General features: G+C 40.8%; 1 protein-coding gene across 2 annotated transcripts in view; it reads right to left on the bottom strand.

Moving 5' to 3' along the window:
- Positions 1–22,486, bottom strand: part of man1a2 (mannosidase, alpha, class 1A, member 2) — a 121,123-nt gene that overhangs the window by 42,443 nt on the left and 56,194 nt on the right. For both annotated transcript variants that reach the window (XM_053439603.1, XM_053439604.1), the window contains exons 5-6: positions 17,432–17,550; positions 4,797–4,877 (exon numbers count right to left, since the gene is read on the bottom strand). In XM_053439603.1, coding sequence (XP_053295578.1) covers positions 4,797–4,877; positions 17,432–17,550 — 200 coding nt within the window. The remainder of the gene's footprint in view (positions 1–4,796; positions 4,878–17,431; positions 17,551–22,486) is intronic.

Here is a 22,486-nt window from a genome sequence, read left to right as displayed (position 1 = left end):
AATGTATGCTTCTCCGTTTTGACGAACACGGACAGATAGGACCGCCCTCTCCAACGTAGAATGCCCTCCCCGTGCCTCTCCGCGGCTCCTCGCAGAGCTTTTCGTGCAGCTCTCATTTTTCTAACTACACGTCGAAATGACGGACAGCCCACGGATAGCCCTTGGCTGTGATTGGTCCGCTAACGCCAGCATTTCGGAATGGAAACTTCCTGTTCCATTCCCTACATCACAATAAACCAAAATCACAACTACGACTCTATGATTAATGTGACAAGTGTGTTAAGCCAGCGGCGTTGTTCGGCTGACGGTGGCTGGTTAGAGCACTTACGGCATGTGTGTACGGTCACATACGGTTATAACGAACTTTCATAACGGGGCTAGCGGGCTAACCACCATGCTAACTGCGGTGGGAACAGCGCAAAAACCCGCTGACTTTAATCCCACGGCTGTCATGACACTGTTTCTCAAACACCGTCAGGTTAGAAGCAAACACTTGGTAGTAGTTAGTATCGGGTGTCCCTGCTGACTGTGTGTGGAAGCTGGGGGGAAGCTAGCTGCCTCCGTGTAGCTTCAAACTGTTGCAGCTGTTGAATTAGCAACGCAGTTTGGAAACAAGACCGGGGAACCACTGCGCTAAGACACGATAAGAAAAGCATTTTGACCCGCTGGGTGTCACTTTATTCAGCAAAAACTGTCGCGTCATCAACATCCTTTTTCTGTTAGTTGCCATCGTTCACTGTGTGTGAGGAGCCGGGAGGACGTAAATAAACCAGCGTGGACTTCTTCTATATACCTCATGAGGTAGGCTTCTCTAAGCTCGACTTCCGTTGCGCCATCTACTGTTCTGGCGGTGAATTGTTTTCACAACAAAAAGGCTCGTAGAACTATGAATCAAAAAGGGTCTGTCCGCTCTGTCCGTCCGTCAGTCCGCAACGGACTCGGAGAAGCATAATGAGGCCTTGAGGCCTTTAGGGTTGCCATCATTAAGGGTTTGAATAAATGGGCACCGATATCCTTGTTTCACGGAGGAATAAGACACGCAGCCTTCATCGGTGTTTACCGGAACCGGACGTGATTAAAAAAAATAAAGCATAGACTTCAGAATAAGGGCACATATTAATAATCGTTTAAATAATCGTGATTTTGATATTGTCCAAAATAATCGTGATTATGATTTTTTCCATAATCGAGCAGCCCTGTTACTTTATATCATGCACTTCTATGTTCACATTTATCTGCAATTGCTTTTTCTATTCCTCTCCTTTCTTTAATATCATCCCTGAAAAGAAAGCCACAACAGTCTGATATTTGTTGTCTTGGGTTTCCGATTTTTAGTTAAATGGAAGGAGGAATCATCGTCAACAACCCTTTATTCAACAGAATAAGAGTCTGATCCCTTTATGACAAATCCATCTATGCCTGGAGTATATATTTGTATCCTACAGATCACTTAACTGCTGCTGCTCTTTGGCTGTAACAATAAAAAGGATGAGAAAGTGATTTTTGTAAGGTAAGAGATTGAAAAAAGATGTGGCGAACAGTGCCATTAAGTAAATTAATTCAAAAAAGAGTAAAGAAAATAATAATGGAGGCTAAGAGGACAATGAAGCACAATGAGTGCAATAAAAGAAAGACAATCAAGGGATGAATAACAGCAGTGAACTTGATGTGCAGACAAAGCCATCTTAAAGTCAAGAACCACCAACCGGAGACAAACTGAAAAGACAATTAAGTTTTGGAGGAGTCAGGAGAGACAAAATAAATTGTATAAGTCAAACTCCGAGGCACATAAACCCGATTCCTTCACGGCTCCTCCAAAACTCCTCGACTGTAAATGTCCACATCGTTTTAATATCCGTATCCATAGTTTTTAAAAAAAAAGGTTTTGTTAAAAAAATATATGTGTTTTCTCATTATGTTCTTAGTTGCACCACAAAGTCAAAAGACAGCAACTTCAACAGAAAACAAAGGATTTCCAGAGCAGTTGGTCTAGGCTGTTTTGAGGACATATGAGCCAACAGCTAAACATCTGATTATTAATCAAAACACAATGCTTTCAGTAAAAACCTGCTCTGAATTTTTTTTTAAAGGATTGTAAACACAATGATTTGAAAGTACTGGCAGAATGGACGTGGGCAAACCACAAGAGTTTCTGTTCATTTACTTGCCAGTGAAGCAATTAAACTGAAGGCACTTTACAGAGTAGGGTTGAGACCTTACAACATGACTGATGACTTTGTATCATCATCAGTCACTGTAAACAGTAGAGGAGCAGAGCATCCTCGAGCTCTCCTCTACCTCCTGCTGCTTCAAAAGTCATTGGCTACCCTCAAAATATAAGGTGCGATAGACATATGGAGATAAATCCAACTCAATAATAGTTAGTTTTTCAAAAAAAAATCCCGTTCTGCATTTGGGTAAAACCTACTGGCAAAATATATTAGGCTACAGCAACAGGGATAGGTAGCTACACTAAGGCCCGAGAGTCAATCATGACCTTTAAAACCAAACACTTGAACAAACCTCGGTGTGATGATTACCTAAAATTAAAAGAAACTACCTTTGACAAAAGAAAATTACTTGACATGCAGTTCAGCTTTTTAGTTTGGTCCATGTCCCACCTGCCAACATAAAGGAGGAGAGCAGCATCGTTTCAATTTTGAATAACCCAATTTGACTTTTATTTGCTGATAATTAACCTCTATATTTGTTTGTCCTTGTTAAGAGCCTATTTCTGTCATTAAACAAATCAAAGTTGCTCTTGACCTGGCCTAGAATTCAATATGTATTTTCTACTTTCCTTTTTCCTATTCTTGTTTAGTCCAGCTCCTCGTCTTATTTTCTCTACCTCCTATAAACTGTTGTCTCTCTTCTCCCCCCCCCCCCCCCCGGTTTCAAAAAGATTATAATAACGGCGAGGGTACTGCTTCATATTCATACATTTACACATAATTTCCCCAAGGGGATAGCTGCCGATTGACTGAGGCAGTTGAGGAGTTAAGTGCCTAAAGGACATATCCCCCCCGAGAATGAAGAATGAGTCTGTACTCGCTTTTCTCTCCAATCAGCCATTCATCATCAGCTCTCTCCACTCCCATCCCTCTATCTACAACCATAACCTCCAAACACCCTCCACTCATCCTCACCATTCCATTGTTAGATTTCCTCCTCCTGCACCTCGCTGCCTTCACCACTGTCTCTCCTCGGAGCCCTCCCATGCACCATCTTCCCTCCTTTCCCCCCCAAACTGCTTCTATTATCACTTGCCTGGGCTGATGAATGACTGATTTGGCTGGAGGAGGTGGATTTGGACGAGAGAATCGCCATTAGGAGTGACATTAGGTTTTTGCTTGTAAGGCACTTTAGCTTGTTTTGTTATTGAGAGTGATTCAACAAAAATCACTGTTCATCAGTTTCAAAAAGCCAACCTGCAACCTTTGCATCTCCCAAGCTGGGTATTTTGAATATGGGAAAGTTGAATGTGGGTGAGGGCCACTCACCATCAGTCATCTTTGTCATACCACGCTAAATGAACATGTCAGTTATAAACCAGAAAACAATGCAGCTATTCTGAGGATAATTAAGGCATATGTCATTATTTATCCACAGATTAATTAGGACAAACTTTGACACTTGTGTCTGCATTATCTAATTAGCTTTTTATTTGATTTCACTGATCATATAAGCACAAAAAGCACTACTAGGAACTCCTGATCACCTGTATATTCTTGTAGCTATCCCATCACTCGGCCACATTGCAATAACATTTTGAAATTCTACTTTAGCAGCTTCAGTTTATGTCCGAGTCAAATATCAGAAAAATTGAATGATAATTTGAGTACTACAAACTAGGGCTTGGCGATATGGCCCTATACGAATACGGCGATGCACGAAATGCCGATAATTTGATTCTCCTCTAAACCCCCGCCCATCCAGGAAACTCTGGATGGTCGGGGGAGTGAGAATTCTGCTGGGAGAGGGGCATGAGCAGAGAGAGTAATCTCAGAGATGCTGCTTAAAACATGCACGTGAAAATGTCCTTGATGGTCGCGAAAATCATTTTATTTTGCACGTGGTACATCAAGTATATTTGATATATAGCCCCCCCCGCTATGGCAAACAATATGAAAAAACACTGCTCTGCTGGCACAGCTTGCTGATGCAAAATGCAAAATCATTCACTGAAACTGGTGATTATTTTTTCATGCCATGCCATGGTTTTTTGAGAGGTTTGGTAGAGGAAATCGATCAGACTTCAGAGAGTCAATACTATAAGTCAGTGACTGTGTTTTCAGGCTGTGTTGTAAGTAAAACATCTGACAACAAGATAATAGGTTTTCCCCCCCGATACAGATATGTTGCCCAGTGTTTGCAAAGACCACATAAAAGAATGATAGAGAGCACAGTGGAAGTTGATGCTGAATAAAGCACATATTTTATGTATCCGTCTCCATTAAAGAGAAGGCCCAGCTTGGCTAGGCATGAGAGCTGGGGTGGCTGGGACAGAGGGACCAAGAGAAAAAGAACAGAAAAAGGGGGATGCATGGCTGGATTCAACTTCCAACCAGCTACTTAAATGAGAACCAAAATCTGTCTCCCAACATGAGGGGGCAGAGGAGAGGATGGATGATAGGGGGTGAGGACAGAAATAAAAAATGTCAAGGGGAGGAGGGAGGGAAGAGGAGATGAGGCGAGATGTTGTTTTTGTTTTTACTTTTCCCATCTTTCACCACTGCCATTCAGGTAATAATACACATACAAAAGCCACACACACAAACATGAAGGTCAGTACTTACTTCCTGTCCAGAGAGGTAGTAGGCGGCCAGCAGTCCTCCTATGAAACGAATGTTGACCTCAAACACTGAGACCTCAGAATTCTGGAAAAACATAAATGAGGACCAATTAAAGAATACTATACATCGAATTAACACAAACAAATCCCATTTAGTTTGTGTTAATTTAGACCTTTTTCAAGGTAGGTTTTCATTACATTCAGGTCGCTGTAAGCCATTTTACAATTTTCTTTAATCTTTCTTTCTTTTGGAGTTAGGCTTTGTTTTTTGAGCTCTTTGGATGTTTCTGGAGCAGAAGCACAGCTTGAGTTTCCTTTCATGTTTTTTCACAAGTGTTTGTATCAAACTGTTTTTACGACCTATAAAAATATAATAGACAGAGAAGGCAAGAACTGTTCTCTTCCCAAAACAGCATTTTCAAGCAAAATAAATGAAATCAAAGCCAATCATAACAACATTACATCTTTTAATTTAAAAACACAGACTTTACCCCCCTTAAATCCTTTGTTTTAGACGACTTAAGATGCATTATGTAGCCCATGACATACAAAAACATCTAAAGCAAAATACTGATCCCTCACATACCCCTCTTAAACTACAACTCAGAAAACACACATTAAGAAAGTGTAAATTCTTGTAGAAAATAAAACTGATTCACTTTCTAAGGAAAAATTCAGTCAGCCATAAAAAACACTGGGCTACATCCGAGTGAAGACTGGTTCTGTTCTGAGCAGTTGATAATAGTTAAATACATAAAATGTGAATAGAGAGAAACCCCAGATATACCTGTATATATATATATATATATATATATACACACACACACACACGTACACACATATATATATATGTGTTCAAGATGTATATTTGAAAATGTTATTTTCCTCTACAATAATATGGTTTAGCTGGGGATTTAAATATCAGTCTTAATGATAAAAAAAAATGACATTTTACTCAACATAAACTATACATTTATAATATGTTGCACAACTTTTGAAAATGTCTGACTTTGTCACAGACCAGTCGAATTAAACAAGACACTGTGGCTAACAACATTGAAGCCTGGCCTTGATGGGAGATTGGTGAGTCACACTTGTAGCTTGGTCTCATCACTAAACAAACAAATTGTATGATTTAATTGAGCCCAAGGTTTACTCCCTGGCTATTATTTCCTGCTTTTTGAGAAGTTGATGTGCTGGTAACTTGTTTGCAGAGCACAGCTTAAACTCTCAACAAAATACTCTAATATACACCAAAGAATATTCCCCTTGTTGCCAGTCTTGCAGCTTTCCCAGCTCACACAGTCCATGGCCTAGAATTATCACGTGAACTGTCAGCCACTTACTGCAAAATACAACGTGGTGTAAAAATGTTTTTGACTATCACAGTCAGTTAATTCAAGTGAAATTAGGATATGTCAATGTGATGGACAACTACCTTGACAACATGGGAATACTGATCGACTGAGATGCCGTGCAGCCCACGACAGTCAAAGGATGAGAGCTATCTGCTAACTAACATGTGACCTTGCTGTGATACTTCAGTTGTGAAGAGAACAGAGTAAATTACCAACTTGAAGACAAATGAGTTGTAGAATGGCTTTCATCTCCACTGCCTCACCTATGTTATTTTCTTCCTGACTAGATCCCACTTTGTTCAAGAGTATCATATTTATCTTTGCTTTTTTTCTTCCCAGAGGTCGCTCCCTCTATCTTTTGTTCAGCATACACTTAACAGTAGGCTGGTGAAGAATTTAAAGCAACACTATGCAAACTTAATTTGTATCCTAAAACTCCCAAAAAAATTGATGGTGGATTAGGAAGACTCATCTCTCTAAACACCTGTACTTGCTCTATGTAAATCTGGTGAGCTGGTGTGATCTTCTATGAGAAGTGCTAAACTATGTTTGTAAAAGCGATAACTCTTCTGGTTCTGGAAGCTGGAGATTATGGGTAATATCCACCATCCAGTTGTGTTCAAGTTCAGTGAGTAAGACTATACGCAGTCAAAATTCCACTCAACACGTTGATAGACAGAAAACAATAGATAGATACAAAACAATTTAATCACTCGGACTCGGAGCCCAACTGAATTAGTCAACAAGCGTAGCTGCAAAGGGCGCTGTCGCTAAATTAAACCATTATTTTTTAATGATGCATGCAGCGATGGGCTTTTCAAATGCTGTATTTAACTTATAAATGTTTCCTGTCAATGCCCAATGTTGTTAAAGTTAGAACACAATTTTCTTAAGTGCAAGATTAATCTGAAGAATGAAAGAGCAAACGCACATAAGGAAGCACACATCAAAACAGCAGGGGCTGCGAGTCACACAGCGGTTGTTGTTGAGCTGAGTGATGAAGGGACGGGAAGCTCTTAAAGCTGAAGGCCAGCTTTGTTCTTCAAGACCCATCGATCTACCTAACCCTGTCCGTCAGTCGGCCTCACTTGTTTGCCATTATACATGTAGTTTAGGAGCACGAACCCCAATGAGCAGCAGAGCTATAAAACAGACCTGCAGTGAACACACATGAAACAGCAAGGAATCATGTAGGTTGTGCAATGACGCATGAGAGTAGCACACGAGAAATCTGAGTTTCATGATTTGTTTTGGTATGAAGCTTCATAAATAGGGCAGCATCATTTCTTTATGTTCTATCATAAGACAGCTCTTAATGACATACTGTACTCGCTCTCCCCTGTGAATAACATCCACTTTCCACCCCTCTCTACTTAGTCTATTAATATCCACCATGTGCCAGTATAAACAGGAACACGTCAAGCCATATTTTTAAGACATTTCATTCCTGTCACAGACAATCTCTGATGTTATTTTAATTAGATCCTGCCACTTCTGTAAAAGCACCTCTTGCTAGGATCGAAACTCAGTGGGTCATCAAAATAGATTGAATGTATATTCAACTAAAACTCTGCTGCTTTTGCAGGTCCATCAATTGAGGCTTGTCTTTTTATACTCAACTTCCATAAAGTGTCAGCTGAGTGTCTATCATTATTTACAATCGTTCAATCACCATAAATGTAAAATGCAGCAACTTTGATAAACATTTTATCATTTTAAAGAATATATGCCAACATTTCACTGGTTCTAAATTCAAAGGGGGTTTTATTAGGTGGTTTCTTCTTCTGCATATGTCTCAGATTTCTACTGCAGAAAGTGGATATTATATTACAAAACACAAGCCTGATGAACTTCACTAAAGCATAAAAAAATAAATTGATGGCTCTGCAAGTCTGAAGGGAAATAACTGGAAAAACATGTCATCCATGTGACGCCACTGAGACATTATATTCTCCAGCTACTTATCATCCCAGGTGACAAGAGAGATAATGCACACAAGGCTGGAGAAGACACTGTCACATGTCTTTGACCTTCAGTAAAACGCTTCGGGGGAAGTATAAAAGAGATGAGATGAGGGGGCGTCATGACAGACATGAGAGCTGATTTCACCATGTAGGACCACCAGCTCAGCAAGTCATGCACCATAATGAAGCCACCTCTTTCGCTTCTCTAAAGTACTAGGAAAGACAATTTTGCATTTGCGTGGAACATTGAAGTGCTGACACACAACAAAATTTGAATAAGGAACCGTCACTCTTGTCAGATTAAATCTGGTTAATCAAACTAGGCTGGAACGCAGGCTTTGAAAGTTAGAATTAATGTATCTCTCCATCTCTGCAGCATCATCATCATCCCTGATCAAATCTGCAATCGAACCAGGATTATTAATGCATTACTTATCAGAGTCCATTAATTTGGTGGAGCGATGGATGCAGACCTCATGCCAACACATTCATCATATGAGGACAAGCTGCAGTGAGGGGGCTCCATCAGGACATTGGAGACTCAAACAATGACTCACTGCTTGGCTCGACCTGACATGGCAACTATTCAATCATTCATTAGTGTTGGAGCTCGTGGATGTGCTGGTGATGGCAGGTGGGTGGCTGAACTGATGGGAGCAATACACATAATACAAATGTGCACATGATAGTGGAAACATAATTGTAATTTGAAGTAGGGAATATCCACAGAGAACATTGTAGCAATGTTGCCATGTTCCTAGATATAATCTATCTTTCTATCTATCCATCTAATAACTGTGCATCCTTTTGATTAACTGATAAACTAGCTTCGCCTCATCTTCGTTTGTTTGTCTTAAGGACCAAGCAAATCCTTTTTTGGGGTTTGTGAGCTGTTAGTTTTTTTTTAACTAAAAGTTTGCCATTTGTCCAGCGACATCTTGGTTTTTTTAAACAGCCTGACTGAGAACTCGAGGACACTGCACACTCACCTATAACTGCCTGCATCCATTAGACCAGTGATTTTCAACCAGTGTGCCGTGGCACACTAGTGTGCCGTGAGAGATCGTCAGGTGTGCCGTGGGAAATTATCTAATATCTAGTGTTGCACCGAAGATGTTTACCGACATCTGCACATCGGTAATAAACTTGACTTTCACTGATATCATTGGTATTTGTGGTTAAACCGCTGGGCACGTGCCGCGGCTGGGGGAGCAGTCGCCCCGTCGCCCTCCTCTCCACACCTCCGGAGACCCGGCGTGCGGCACGTCTCGACGTTTTTTTGGGGGGGGAGGTCCTCTTCTGCGGTGCCTAACGACTTCAGTGGTGCGGGGGCTTTCTTTCTCTTGGACCGTGGGGCGGTGTCCGTCGCCGGTGCGGAAGGCGGGCCGTTGGAGGGGACCGGGTACGGCGGTTGGCGGAGGCGACTCTGGACGCGTGTCGGGCCCTTCTCGCGGATCACCTCAGCTACGGCGCCCGCTGGGGGAACCCTCCGTTCGCGCGGGGGGCCCCTTCCGGCGGTGCGCCTCGGCTGGCGCCTAGCAGCTGACTCTGGTGCGGACCAGGGGAATCCGACTGTTTAATTAAAACAAAGCATCGCGAAGGCCCACGGTGGGTGTTGACGCGATGTGATTTCTGCCCAGTGCTCTGAATGTCAAAGTGAAGAAATTCAATGAAGCGCGGGTGAACGGCGGGAGTAACTATTGGCACTCAAAACAGGTCAATCTGTTTTAGACAGGGTTAAAATGTCCTGTTTTAAATGATCCTTGTGGTATTTTGACCAAAATATGTTACAGACATTTCATTAAGACCCCAAGGAACCATATCAACTGTGATAAAATGGGTATAATATGTCTCCGTTAAATAAAGTTTAGTTAAATCAAAGATTGTTTCATAAATCTGATTCAATACCTCATTAAAAGGTAAGAGTAATAAAGGGCTGAAATAATTTAAAATAGTGCTTTTTAATACATTTAGAAACTATATTACTAATTATATGTATTATATGTACTGTGTTAGGCCATAGAGTGTCATTTTGTGTCATTTTGGTTGGTGGTGTGCCCCAGGATTTTGTAAATGTAAAAAATGTGCCGCGGCTCAAAAAAGGTTGAATATCACTGCATTAGACGGTACTAGCTGGCAATCTCACACATGCATACACAGTCTTCTTCCTCTCTAATTGTTCAATGGGGATTTGCAGGTCTTTGGTGAATTATCACCACATCCTGGCAGTATTAAAACATTACTTACTAATTTCTATTAGGCAAAATCTGTTTTCTAAGAAACTAGTCATCTTAAACTATGTTTGTTTTTTATATATGAAAACTATTTGAAAATCATGACTTATCCATAGGTCCACATCTCATACTATGACTTGATAAAGTGTAAAGGGGTCAAAAAACCCTCATCATGAAGGTCAAACTGTATCTAACTGGGATGGCAAACACACCCAGCGGCAGTTCAGTTCAATGTAATGTTGAGGGAAACTGAACTCGCGCATGCATGCACAGGAGAGTGATTAAACTTGACTAAGAGTGATGTCTTTAATCTCCTAAATGAAAATCCAGAATATGCCTTTATTTTCTGGTAAGAGATGTCTGGTGTGGCTGCAACCTTGGGTTGAGCAAATCTTTGATTTTCACAGGGGCCAAGCTTAATAACACTTTTGCCACAGATTACACTGCCTGGCCTCTGCAGGCTTGAAATGTATTGCTCCATATGAGCCGGGGAATTTCCTATTTTGTAAAAGGCCTGAGCAGAAGCCAGAGTTATGCCATGGCCCTATTGCTAAGATTGACCTTAAATTATCCTAACCTTTCATGAATGTAACAGTAGCTGGAAGCTGATGCCCGAAGCCTTTGCCTAAGGCATGCAGGTACAAGAGCACCAAACCAAGCCGTTAATGAAAGAACAGTGACACACCTCCTCCTCCTCCTCCTCACTTTCTCCCCATTAACAGCTCCAAGTCTCATTTTGTCCTCTCTCCTCCTTCCTCTCCACCCTCTAATCCCATCTCTGCATTCCCCTCTCGTGTATCCAAAGGGGCTTAATAATGTGTAAATCAAACACTGTTTGTAAGGTTTTATTACAATGGCTGCTCCTGCAGGGGTTCGACTGTCACTCTGCTAGAATACCTGCAAAAGGCTTTGACTTATATCTAATGAATCTAAATATTGACAGCGTCAGGTGAATGCGTTGTTATCCCTTTCTGCATTGATTTGCTGGGTGACCGATAACTAAGATATGGCTCAAGTTCAATAAGATTTTTTTTTTAAACATTTTGCAAAGGCTTTCACACTTTGTTAAGCTTCATAGAGTTTATAACCTTTAGTGCTTGAATGACACAATTTGTATCAAAAGTCGTGCTCCATAGTCCAAAAGTGAATATCAGGGCTGTACCGTACACATTTTGACAGCAGTCAGATTTAGCTGTTCAATGCAAATATGCTTTAAAGATTATTCGCCATTTTTCATAAAGACTTTCAAGTAAAGCTTTATTGTACAGGATTTGTTGTTACATCAAGTGATCTCTTTGATCGAAACATGTGGTAACTAAGTTAACAGATCAGACATGTGCAAGTAGTTTGTTATTTTTTGAAAAACCATAGACGACTTGTAAGAGGGGATTGATTTTACCTCAGAGAAGAGCGTGAATCTGAGAATGGCTCCGTCTGAAGTTGTGCAAATTGACTTATGCCTTGATTTACAGATATCCATTAACTAAAGGGACTGTAACTGGGGACTCAAATCAGTGCTGTCAAACGATTCAAATATTTAATCGCGATTAATCACATTTATGTCATAGTTAACTCAAAATTAATCGCGATTAATCGCAAATTTTTATTTATTTAAATGTCCCTTCATTTATTTTTTCTCCATAATTTTTTTTTCGTTTTAATGCTCTATCAACATGGAAAAGTTGATTGGCTTGCTTTATGCAAATGTTTTATTTTATTGAAAAACAACATTGCCAAACAGGGCGGTACAAAATAAAATTATAAAGTGCACATTTCAGGTTAACAAGGACTCCTATAGTGCAGTTAAACCATGGCTTAATTTTTTTTTTTTTTTCAAGTTTGCTGTGAACATAGCAGTCAGGCCTCTTAGTTCAGAAACAATGAACCGTAACAGTTAGGTTACCAATAAAAGGTCAGACTGGAGGCGAACACAGATACTGAAGCTCGGTAGAAAAAACTGCAGCTTCTGCTCTGATCAAGAAGCTGCGGAGCTGATCTCTGATCAGCTGAGACCAGAGAAACTCTGTGTTTTCACTGTTTCCACTAGGGATGTCCCGATCCGATATTGATATCGGAAATCAGTCCGATATCAGCCAAAAAAGTGAATATCGGATTTTATCGGACTGAATCTAAAAACTCCGATATAAGCGCTCCGATATAAGCTGTCCATTTACCACTCCAGGACTTCTATAATAGGTGACTCTGGTTTGATCACACTCCAACACAGTAGGTGGTAATGCCCCTTAATTAACGTTGGTGCCGGCCGCGGAAGAAGAGCGTCTCTGATCCAGCATGCACAGCCCACGTGATCACAACAACGACAACGTGTGTGCCTGCAGCAAGGTGTAGTGATGTCGGCTGTGTGGAAGTATTTTACCGTAAACTCGGACAAAGACGTTGCAGCTAAATGCAACATTTGTCAGGCGCAAGTGTCCCGTGGAGGGACAGAACCGGGAAGGTTCAATACAAGCAACCTCATCGCACATTTGAAAAAACACCACAAAAAAGAACATGAGGATTTTCGCGAGAGCAGCAAGGCGAAGCAACAAGCCTCTGGCTCGCTTCAGCAACCCACGCTGGCCGAAAGCTTTGCAAGACGTGACAAACTTAGCCTGGATGCCAGACGAACTTAGCCCCGCCCACAACATTTTGGTCGGGCAGTTCGGTCTGGAGTCGCTCCATTGGGAAAAAATTATGGGGCGTGTTTCAACTGACCAGGAAGTAAAATTCCTCTTCGCTCAATTGGATAGACCTACAACCAATCAGAGCAACGTAGTATGTGACGTATGCTAAGCAACGCATTGTGAGTTATTTACTGGGTTCACACCGGACGCTTCAGCGCAGCGCCAAGCCTTAAATAACAGCTGGCTCCCATCCACTCCCATGTTAAAACTTTGTGCCGGTCACACCGGAGGCTGAAGCACCGCGAGGCAGCCTTGACGCAGCGTGGTGCTTCAGCCTCCGGTGTGACTGGCACAAAGCCGTGCAGCGATCTACTGGATCAACGGGTGATATTATTAGCGCTGCCCGGCGGCTCAGCGTCGCTTCAGTGTCCGGTGTGAACAGCCAAGCGCCGGGGCGATAGGGATTAGCGCGGTGCTCTGGCGTTGCCTCCACGTTCTGTGTTCCTCTTTCAAAATGAATGCGCTGTCGATGTCTTCTAAAACAGACTCAATGGCAGCATCTACACATCTCAGCTCGCCAGCGGCAGGCATGTTTGTTGAAAACGAATTCAACCCGAGGGCACTTTAGTGACGTGGTTTACGTCACCGTTGATCATCTGTCAATCATCGTATAAAGCCCGCCCTGACAATCTGATTGGCCCAGTCCGGCCATAATTTTTTCCCAATGGAGCGACCCCAGACCGAACTGCCCGACCAAATCTGTTGTGGGCGGGGCTAAATTCGTCTGGCATCCAGGCTATGACAAACTACCACGGGACAGCAAAAAGGCAATGGCCATAACAGAAAAGATAGCCCAGTTTATTGTGCTTGATGACCAGCCCCTGTCGGTGGTGAGTAATGTCGGGTTTAAACGCTTAATGGAGCACCTCGAACCTCGCTACATTATTCCTATAGTTTTTGTTGTTTTTGTCCCTGCCCACAGTTGTTTCCAACATATGCTGACAGTAGAAAAATAACTGAAGTGAACTTGAATTGTTTGCACTTTAAAATTTAATTTATTCTATTCAATTGTATAATGATGTTGGTAACCAGTGGTTATTTTGCACTTTAAATATAACATTTTGTTTTCATTGGATTTGTTGAGGTAATACTCTTATTTTGAAGGTTAAAATTTATGTAACCAATTGGTTAATAATAAATGGGTCAGTTTTTCCTATACCTACTGTTGCTGACTATTGTTTTCTGTTATATCACTACAACATCAGTAACAGTAACATCACTTTATCAAGCCTTTTCTAACATTCCACACAACAAAATAAGGAATAAATATATGTATGATTTGTGCCTATATCGTATCGTATTGATATCGGTATCGGCCAATACTCAAGGCTACAATATCGGTATCGTATCGGAAGTGAAAAAGTTGTATCGGGACATCCCTAGTTTCCACTGATAAAGAGCAGTCTGTCACTGAGCGACTGCCTCACCCGAACGAGCTCTGATCTCACTGTGTCTCTCTGAGCGAGTGAGCGGGGACAGGGGGCGGGGCTACGGTGCGCTATCTGGAACCACACACACACTCGCCCGCTCCTTGTACTTCATGACGGCCTGATACGATGATGTTTTAAAAAATGATTGTGACTTAGTCAACCACCAACATGCAAAAGCGTGTGTCACACGGCTCAAACTTGAGAGTTGGCAGCTCTGCGTTAAGCGTTAAAAAAATGTACGGCGTTAAAATGGGTTTGCGTTAACGCCATTAATAACGCGTTTAACTGACAGCACTAATATATATATATACATACATACACTAACACACAATGACTGTTAAAAGCCTGTAAATAAAGGGAGTGCGAAGAGTTAAAAATAATTTCTTCTTTCTTTCAGCCGTCTGCTTCTTTTTACTTTGCTAACTTTGTCTTCTCCTCTAATCTGTCTTCCTCCATGTCTTCATTGGTCTATTCATCCAAACCCCATCTTCTCAGACTGCCTGATCTTCATACCTCTTTCTCATTCATGCCTCTTATTGCACCTTTCCTTTCTTGTGCCTCCATCTCTCCAGAACCAATTTCTCCCTCGTCCTCCATTCATCCATCTAAGCTTTTTTCTTCCTCTCTCTCTCTCTCTCCCTCCCTCCCTTGTTCTTCCACACCAATTCCTCCCTCCGACCTTCTTTCCGCTTCTCAGCCACAGTGATCCTGAGGTTAATTAGCCTTCCAAGTGTCAGACTGTTAGATCCCCTCCTGCCTACCTGCGAGCTGCCCTGTGATTGCCTCTGTAGAGGGACTAACAAGCTTGGGCGTCAGACATTGGTGCAGGCAGAGAGTAAGGAGTAAAAAAAAAAGGATGGGGGGGGGGGGGGGGTAGCAAGGATAAGCCATACATGGATAAAATAATGATGTCAACGGAGGGAGTGAGAATTCAGCGAGAAAAGGGGAGAAAGGACAAGTGGTAATGGAGAACAAAGAATCACAGGATGTTTAGTGAAAGAAGATCAGAGGTAGGAACCCTCTATGACAGGTGAGGAGATAAATGACAAAAAGCGTAGCTTGGTGTGAATAAATGTGAAAGATAGTAAGAACAGAAAAAGGATATTACTTTCTGACTAGTATTCGGAAGACAAACAACAGGTTGAAGACTGATGGAGGGAAGGTAGTGATAGAATAGTAGACTGGAAGGAGTGAGAATTATCGAGCGGGGAAAAGATGAAAGTAAAATGAACTCTTACGATGGACAGAGCGTGAGCTGGATAAGAACAAGTGATAGTTGTGGCAGAAGATGAATGGATAGATACAAAATTTGAGTGTTAAATGTAATGAAAGAGGGGAGACACACGGACAATAAAGTGGTCAATTCCAGCACGAGGTTATAAAAGAAAACACAAAGGAAGTGCCTCAGTAAAGACAAAAATAGATACGAAAAAAGAAGGGAGGATGGATATGGGGTCGTAAGAATATGCGGGGAGTAGAGTAAAAAAGGAGTTGATGTGGATGTGATTGGCAGTTGAAAAGGGGAGAAGGAAGCTGTAATGAAAGACAAGGATGGAAATAAATGAGCAGAGAGCTGCAGATGTGATGGACAAGATAGGAGTGTGTTAAAGGAAGAGTGTGATAGAAGAGAAAAGGGAAAGAAAATGGATTGAAATGGACAGAGAAGGAGTTCTTAGAAGTAGAGCTCATGGATTTAATGGTTGGATGATCTGCATATGTATCTGCATTTATGTTTGCTGATACAAAACATTTCATTGCACAGCATCAGTGGAAGATGTGCATTTATTCACAACCATGTGGACTATTTAAACAAAAAAAAGGACTCTACATTTGGGGAAACAAAATTCAATACTGAGAATTTAAATTAGGCCATGATTCTTAGTTGTAAAAGATCTGACAAATTTTGGAAACTGGGAAGGAAAAAAATGAAAAGGGGTTTATGAGACTGATGAACACAAACACGTAAAATGTTGGGAGTTCACATTTTTCAATCCTAATCAAAGCTACTGTTTTGACGAGTCCAATATTTGCTAGAGAGCGATATATATATATACACCCAAATACGTGCAGCTTCTGTTCATATTCTAGAATAGTTTCAATATGATTTGATTGATGCGGTGCAGAACACTGGTGACACTGCCAGCGCTACTAGGGTCTGATCCCATATAAGTGTCTCTTGCATGTTAACTATGTACTGATGGTGCTGGAGGACATGTTGAAAACCATGTTCATCCGATAAACTAAAGTATCGCTAACTCCTGATCTTATTTAATTAATACTCCAGCATCATTAGAACCCCATTAGAAAGGGTGTGCTATGCTGTCAAAGAGGTCAATTGACGAAAGTAGAATAATATATATTTTTTAAGGTATTTCTTGTAAAAAGCCTCCAGCCGTTCTGTGCTCTGGAGACCTTTTGGTCCTTTGTATCAGTCAAGAGCTTAGCTCACAGCTAAAGTCAGTACGGCAGAGTCACTGTCCATCCAGCTTTATACTCATGTCTCTAAAGGGGATTCACTTCCAGTTTTGGACGATACACAGCTCTTGCTTCTGCACAGTTTGAATGCAAGTGTCTGCCAAATGAATGTAATGTACTGTAAAGTAGAAGAGTGTTTTCACAGCATGAGCAGGAAACACAACGACCTGTGAATCCTGATATTTTTGGTTTTAAAACAGTAAAAGACATCATGATTGACTGCGGAGACTGACTCACGATTGGATGCGTGTGTGTGTCGGCGGAACCTATTCTCTATATCTCTATTACATGATCACAACTGCAAGGGCTGACTCCGAACGACCCCACCAGAACAAGATGGCAGCACTCGCATGAAGGATATTTTGGCTTCAGATTTACATGTCATCCATCTGTATTAATATTCTATGATGCTCATCAACATGGACTGGACCTTAAATCTAAAAATGGCCTGATTGTGATTTTTTCATTGATGTAAGAAGAAGTCGTGTACTCACCACACCAAAGTCCAGGTTCTGTTCAATCCACTCCTGTCCGTCTTTGAACTCATCGTGCAGACCCATGATGTACAGAGTGTCTAAGGCATCCACAATGGTCGCCCCTAGTTGGGAATTACCTGCAAAATACAAATAGAAAAATTTGTTAATTTATTTTTGTTACACACGACCCAATTAGCTTTATTCAATAAACCTACACCTCTGGGAATTACTAGGAAAAGTAATCAGCCAGAATAAAAAGAGAAAGAAAATATACGACTGCAAAAAAAAAAAAGGCAATGATCCATTTTTTATGGATCACAGCCATTACATGTGATTTATAGGATTAAAATATGTATATATGATGCACAGTTTGACCTCTATCAATCTGCTTCTGTGACAAGTAGGAGGTCTGACATTCAGATCTACATTGCCTTAATTACACGAGTCTGTAACTGACAGAGTAATATCTTGTAACAGAGATGGGACGTTAAGCTAATTAGTGCCGAGTATAATAGCTAAGGTGTCACATCATCACTGAATGATAATCTGCCTCATTCACTTGAGTTTCATAGTTTGAAGATCAGGACATTACGGCTGAGACAGGATGTGATTCTTGTCACGTGTGTGCAATACAATTCTCAGACAACAGGAGCGAGTGATCCAATTTTGAGTTTGAACCAATTTTAAAAGTCAGAACTCCAAAACAGTGGAGCTCAGCACTGCAGCTGTTGTTTCACTACCATTGGTCATCCACCCCATACACCACTGTAAATATAAAACAGTTGCATTTCCGCGCACCACAAAAATGAAATTCGACTTACTGCCCCATTTAAGTAAGCTGCAATTCATCAAGGACTGTTGTTTCTACTCACTGTTGTATTTTAATACTATTCATCACACTACAGCTGAGGTCAGCATCTCCAGCTCTGGGGCTTCTATAGCCTAATAATGCACAGCAATTTATGTTGTGCTTATTTAAATACTACAGGCTTTCAAGTTATCATCAAAAACACATCTCTGTGTAAAGGGATTTGAGGCTTATTTATAAATGAGGAACACAAATCTAATTAACAGGTCAGTCGGTCATTGTCCTTTAACCTAGACAGATTCATTTGTTTCCCCTAAATTGTCTTGATGGCCAACAGCTAATGAACTAAATGCAGTGTATGCAAAGATAGTTCTCTATGTACAGTATAATAATACATACAAATTGCTCAGGTTAATGCTCAGATATTTAGCATTAACCTGTTGATGATACATATTTAATGGCTGAAAAATCTGAAAGTGAAACATGAATACACGTGCTAAATCTAAATTTCCACAACAGCAGACATCAGCAAACGTTATGACTGACACTGATATACGACTGTGGAAGGTTGCCACTGACCAATAAATCAGTTTAGCTCCACGAACAATTTAACTCACTTTTGCCAGATTGGCTAGATGCTTATCGCTGCATGTTTGAATAAATAGGTTCATACCTGATAGACAGGAGGACATTTAACATGTAAACTTAAACACCAATTTAAGTTAGTCAAGTAAATCAAAGTGTATTTTTATCCCAGTAGACCTCAAATTAGTAATTTTATTCTGAGGATATGTATTACATCATGTGATTACAATTGCTTATATTTCTACTCATATCACATAAAACTGACTACATATCTTAAAAGTACAGAGGAGTCAAAGCAGATTCTAAATGTCCTCATTTGTATATAAAACAATGCAGCAAAGTGTTTCAAGATCTCATCAGAACATATTGATTCCCCGTCTATCACCAAATTTAGTCCAGTTTGTTGCACAAACATTAACAAATATGCCATTGGTAAATGTCATTCTCACTTCCCTTTAAATGATTCCCTATTTCATATCAGCAAAGGTGTGCACTACTGGAATTCCTGAGTCTCATTACTGTCCCTTCTTATCTACGACTTCATTCAAAGGAAAAGGGAGATGTAGCGTTAGTACCATTATAGAAACGAACCGCTAAATCACTGGAAAAATAAACTGCAGCCAAGCAGGCATAGCGGATAGCGAGATGCACTGGCCATCTGCCGGATCTTGACAGATTGGCCTGGACCGTTGGGGGAGCAGAGCCCCTCTGCTGCAGCAAGAAACCCCCATGTCTGTCCCTTCTGTCTCTTTCATCACCCACAGGTTAAGCTTTAGGCATCATAGCAATGTGAGGCCAAGACAGAGGCCTGTCAAGAATCTTAGGTCAGGGAATATTATTTGATGTCAAGGTTTTCTCCAACAGCTCCAGAATGTTACGCTTTCTCTGTGTTCACATCACAGTGAGCAGTCACCATCACTGGCATGAATGAAAAGAGTGTGATTTTCATATTAAGTTATCGAGCCATGTTTTTGCTTCTGAAATACCAAGAGGTGTAGCCCTAATTGTTTCAGAATAACCCTCTCGTAATTTCTCAAAACTGTTATTGGATTTCTGCCAGAGGCAGCATCAGTGTGACAGTGGCACTATGAGTAATTGATAGGGACATTTTGTCTGAGGTTTGCAGTCGATACATCGTCTTATTTAGACATGTAAAAACACAACTTGTGAATATACTGAAAGAAGGGGAAGTATAAATGTGAAACAAGGCATACTATTATATTACATGGTCTATAAATTAATGACAATACAATCATTAATTTACTCTAAAATTCAGAGTATTAAAATGTAAATTTACTACTTCACACAACCTACTTTGTTTGGGCTAATTTCAGATATTTTAAATCATGATTAAATAGTCTTCATGTCTATATTAATATCACAATAATATTTCTACATTACTTAAATTGGTGTGTCCCAGCATGATGAACTATTAATTCAGTCAAATAAAAACTAATCAGAGGGCTACACAAACTAAACAAAGGCAGCAAAGAGATACAACCAGCAAATATTTCCCATTTCTGTTTGACTGAATGCTAAACAATAAATTAATCGTCAGTTTTTCATGTTTTCTTTCAATTTATGACTTAATTTATATTAAGCATTATATTGTAAGACGATTAGCGAATTATATTTTTGCCCAATATACAGGGAACCTATAATGATTTTAATGTTAGGTTAAAGGGATATAATACATGTTATGTATTAATGTAGAGTATAATATTGCTATTGAAAGTTACACAATGACCTCAAGAAAGACAAATGGCCCTAAATAATGTATCGTTGTATTTTACCTGCTTTGAATATTTCTCCAACATACAAGGGCGATATATGTGAACGTTGTGGTATTATATGGTATGCTGTTTTAATCGGTGCATTATCTTATTTTCATTTCCGTCACTAATAAAGACAAACACTATTCCACATCTTTTTTCTAATGACAACCATTCAGTATTCCTTTCACTTCTCAGTGGAAAAAGAAGGTGCACCCTTGGATTTAAAAACTGCATGGTCCAAACTCTTTTGGCAGCAAAAACCTCAGATAAGGGTTTCAGGCAGCTGTGGATCAGACCTGCACAACCACATCTTCCACACAGAACCGCTGCAGCTCTGCAACATTCTTTGGGAGTCTGGCATGAACAGCTCTCTGAAGTCACTCCACAGCATCTCTGTAGGGTTAAGGTCTGGGCCACTTGAAAAAGGTTGTCAGCAGCAGCCATCTGTCCTGGCCCAGAGGCAGCAAAGCATCTCTAAGTCGTGACACTCTCTCCCTACACTGCACTTCACTGTTGGGATCATGATCTAAACCCTGCTATCATCACTCCATAAAACCTCTTCCCTGTACTGTGGAGGTTCTCTTAAACCACATATGCAATGCTGTTTTTGGACAGCAACAGCTTGTGCTTTGGTGTCCTGACTTCAAGCTGCGTGCAACCATGATTAGCACACAACACTCATTTTCACGAGCAATGTTACGCCAATCTCGTTTCATTACAGGACTCCTGCTCACACCCAGCTTTTGCTGATCAATAAATATCGACAATAATATCCGATGATTTGTGCTATAAGTGACATCGTAAATTGACGTCATTGTTCATTATTGTAACTTAGATCCAGTTATTATTAAAATGTGCACTTGTATTTATGATTCTGCGACTCTTCTGTGACCTTGAAATTCTTTGAATGTTTTGTTTATGACCTTGAAAACACACCTCATCAGTCTCACCTCTCTCCATCTCCTTTCCGCTCCACATGTTCATCTGCCCCTACTTCCTCTCAAAAACATCTCTTGGTTCTCATTCATCACTGTCTCGCTTTCTCTCTCTTCCATGATCGCTCCATTCAAACCCAGATACAAAATAAACTCCTTTAACCTTCTGTTGCCACATCATTTCTGTTCAGCATTCTCCTCATGTTAAATCTCCTTTTCCCCCCGGTTGTCTGGCTGGACTCTACATTTACCTGCGGTCTGTCTTCATATCTCAGCCTTGAATTGTTTCACTGCCATCCTTGTCAACACACACTGCCCATAGCTATCAGTTTGCACTATCCTCTGTACATCTCAGTGCTGAACAGCCCTTCTTCATACAAGGCCAACTGCAAGAAAGAACTGGCACTTCTAAGAGTCCTGTGTGTTCAGGGTAGCCAGGCATTGCTTATCTGTGACAAATTGGCCAGGATGAGGTTTATTAATTTGGGGAATTATCGCCACAGCCTCATGCAAACAAACTCTCTCAATCTATCTCCCTCCACTCCTATGAGTACAATCCTATTCCTTTGACTGAATTCACAGCACACACCTTTTCTCTTCCTGAACTCAACTCTCCAACTTCCTCTCTCCATCCATCACAATCTCACATATCTCTCCTCTTCCCTTATCCCCCTCTAACACTAAAATACTCACACTCCCTCTCTTGGTCCCTGTGCCAGATTCATTAGGAGACAGGTTTCAGAGCTCTACGGTTTTAATTCACACAAGGCAGGAAAACGTGATGACATTATCCAGTCTCCTTTCGCTGTGTTTTGTTAACCGTCAGCTGTGAGAGTAGTGGAAGATGATAGAGCTCAGGTGTAGTGGTAGGTGTGTGCGTGCGTGCGATGGCTTTAGTGTTGCACAGGTCAGAATTCAGCATTACATCCCAGAAGGAGGTTTTGTTGTTTTGAGCAATTTTCATATTTTG

This window comes from Pleuronectes platessa, chromosome 14 (genome assembly GCF_947347685.1).
Source record: "Pleuronectes platessa chromosome 14, fPlePla1.1, whole genome shotgun sequence".
Lineage (NCBI taxonomy): Eukaryota > Metazoa > Chordata > Actinopteri > Pleuronectiformes > Pleuronectidae > Pleuronectes > Pleuronectes platessa.
Note: the sequence above shows the minus strand (reverse complement) of the source record. Positions and strands in the feature narration are given on the sequence as shown.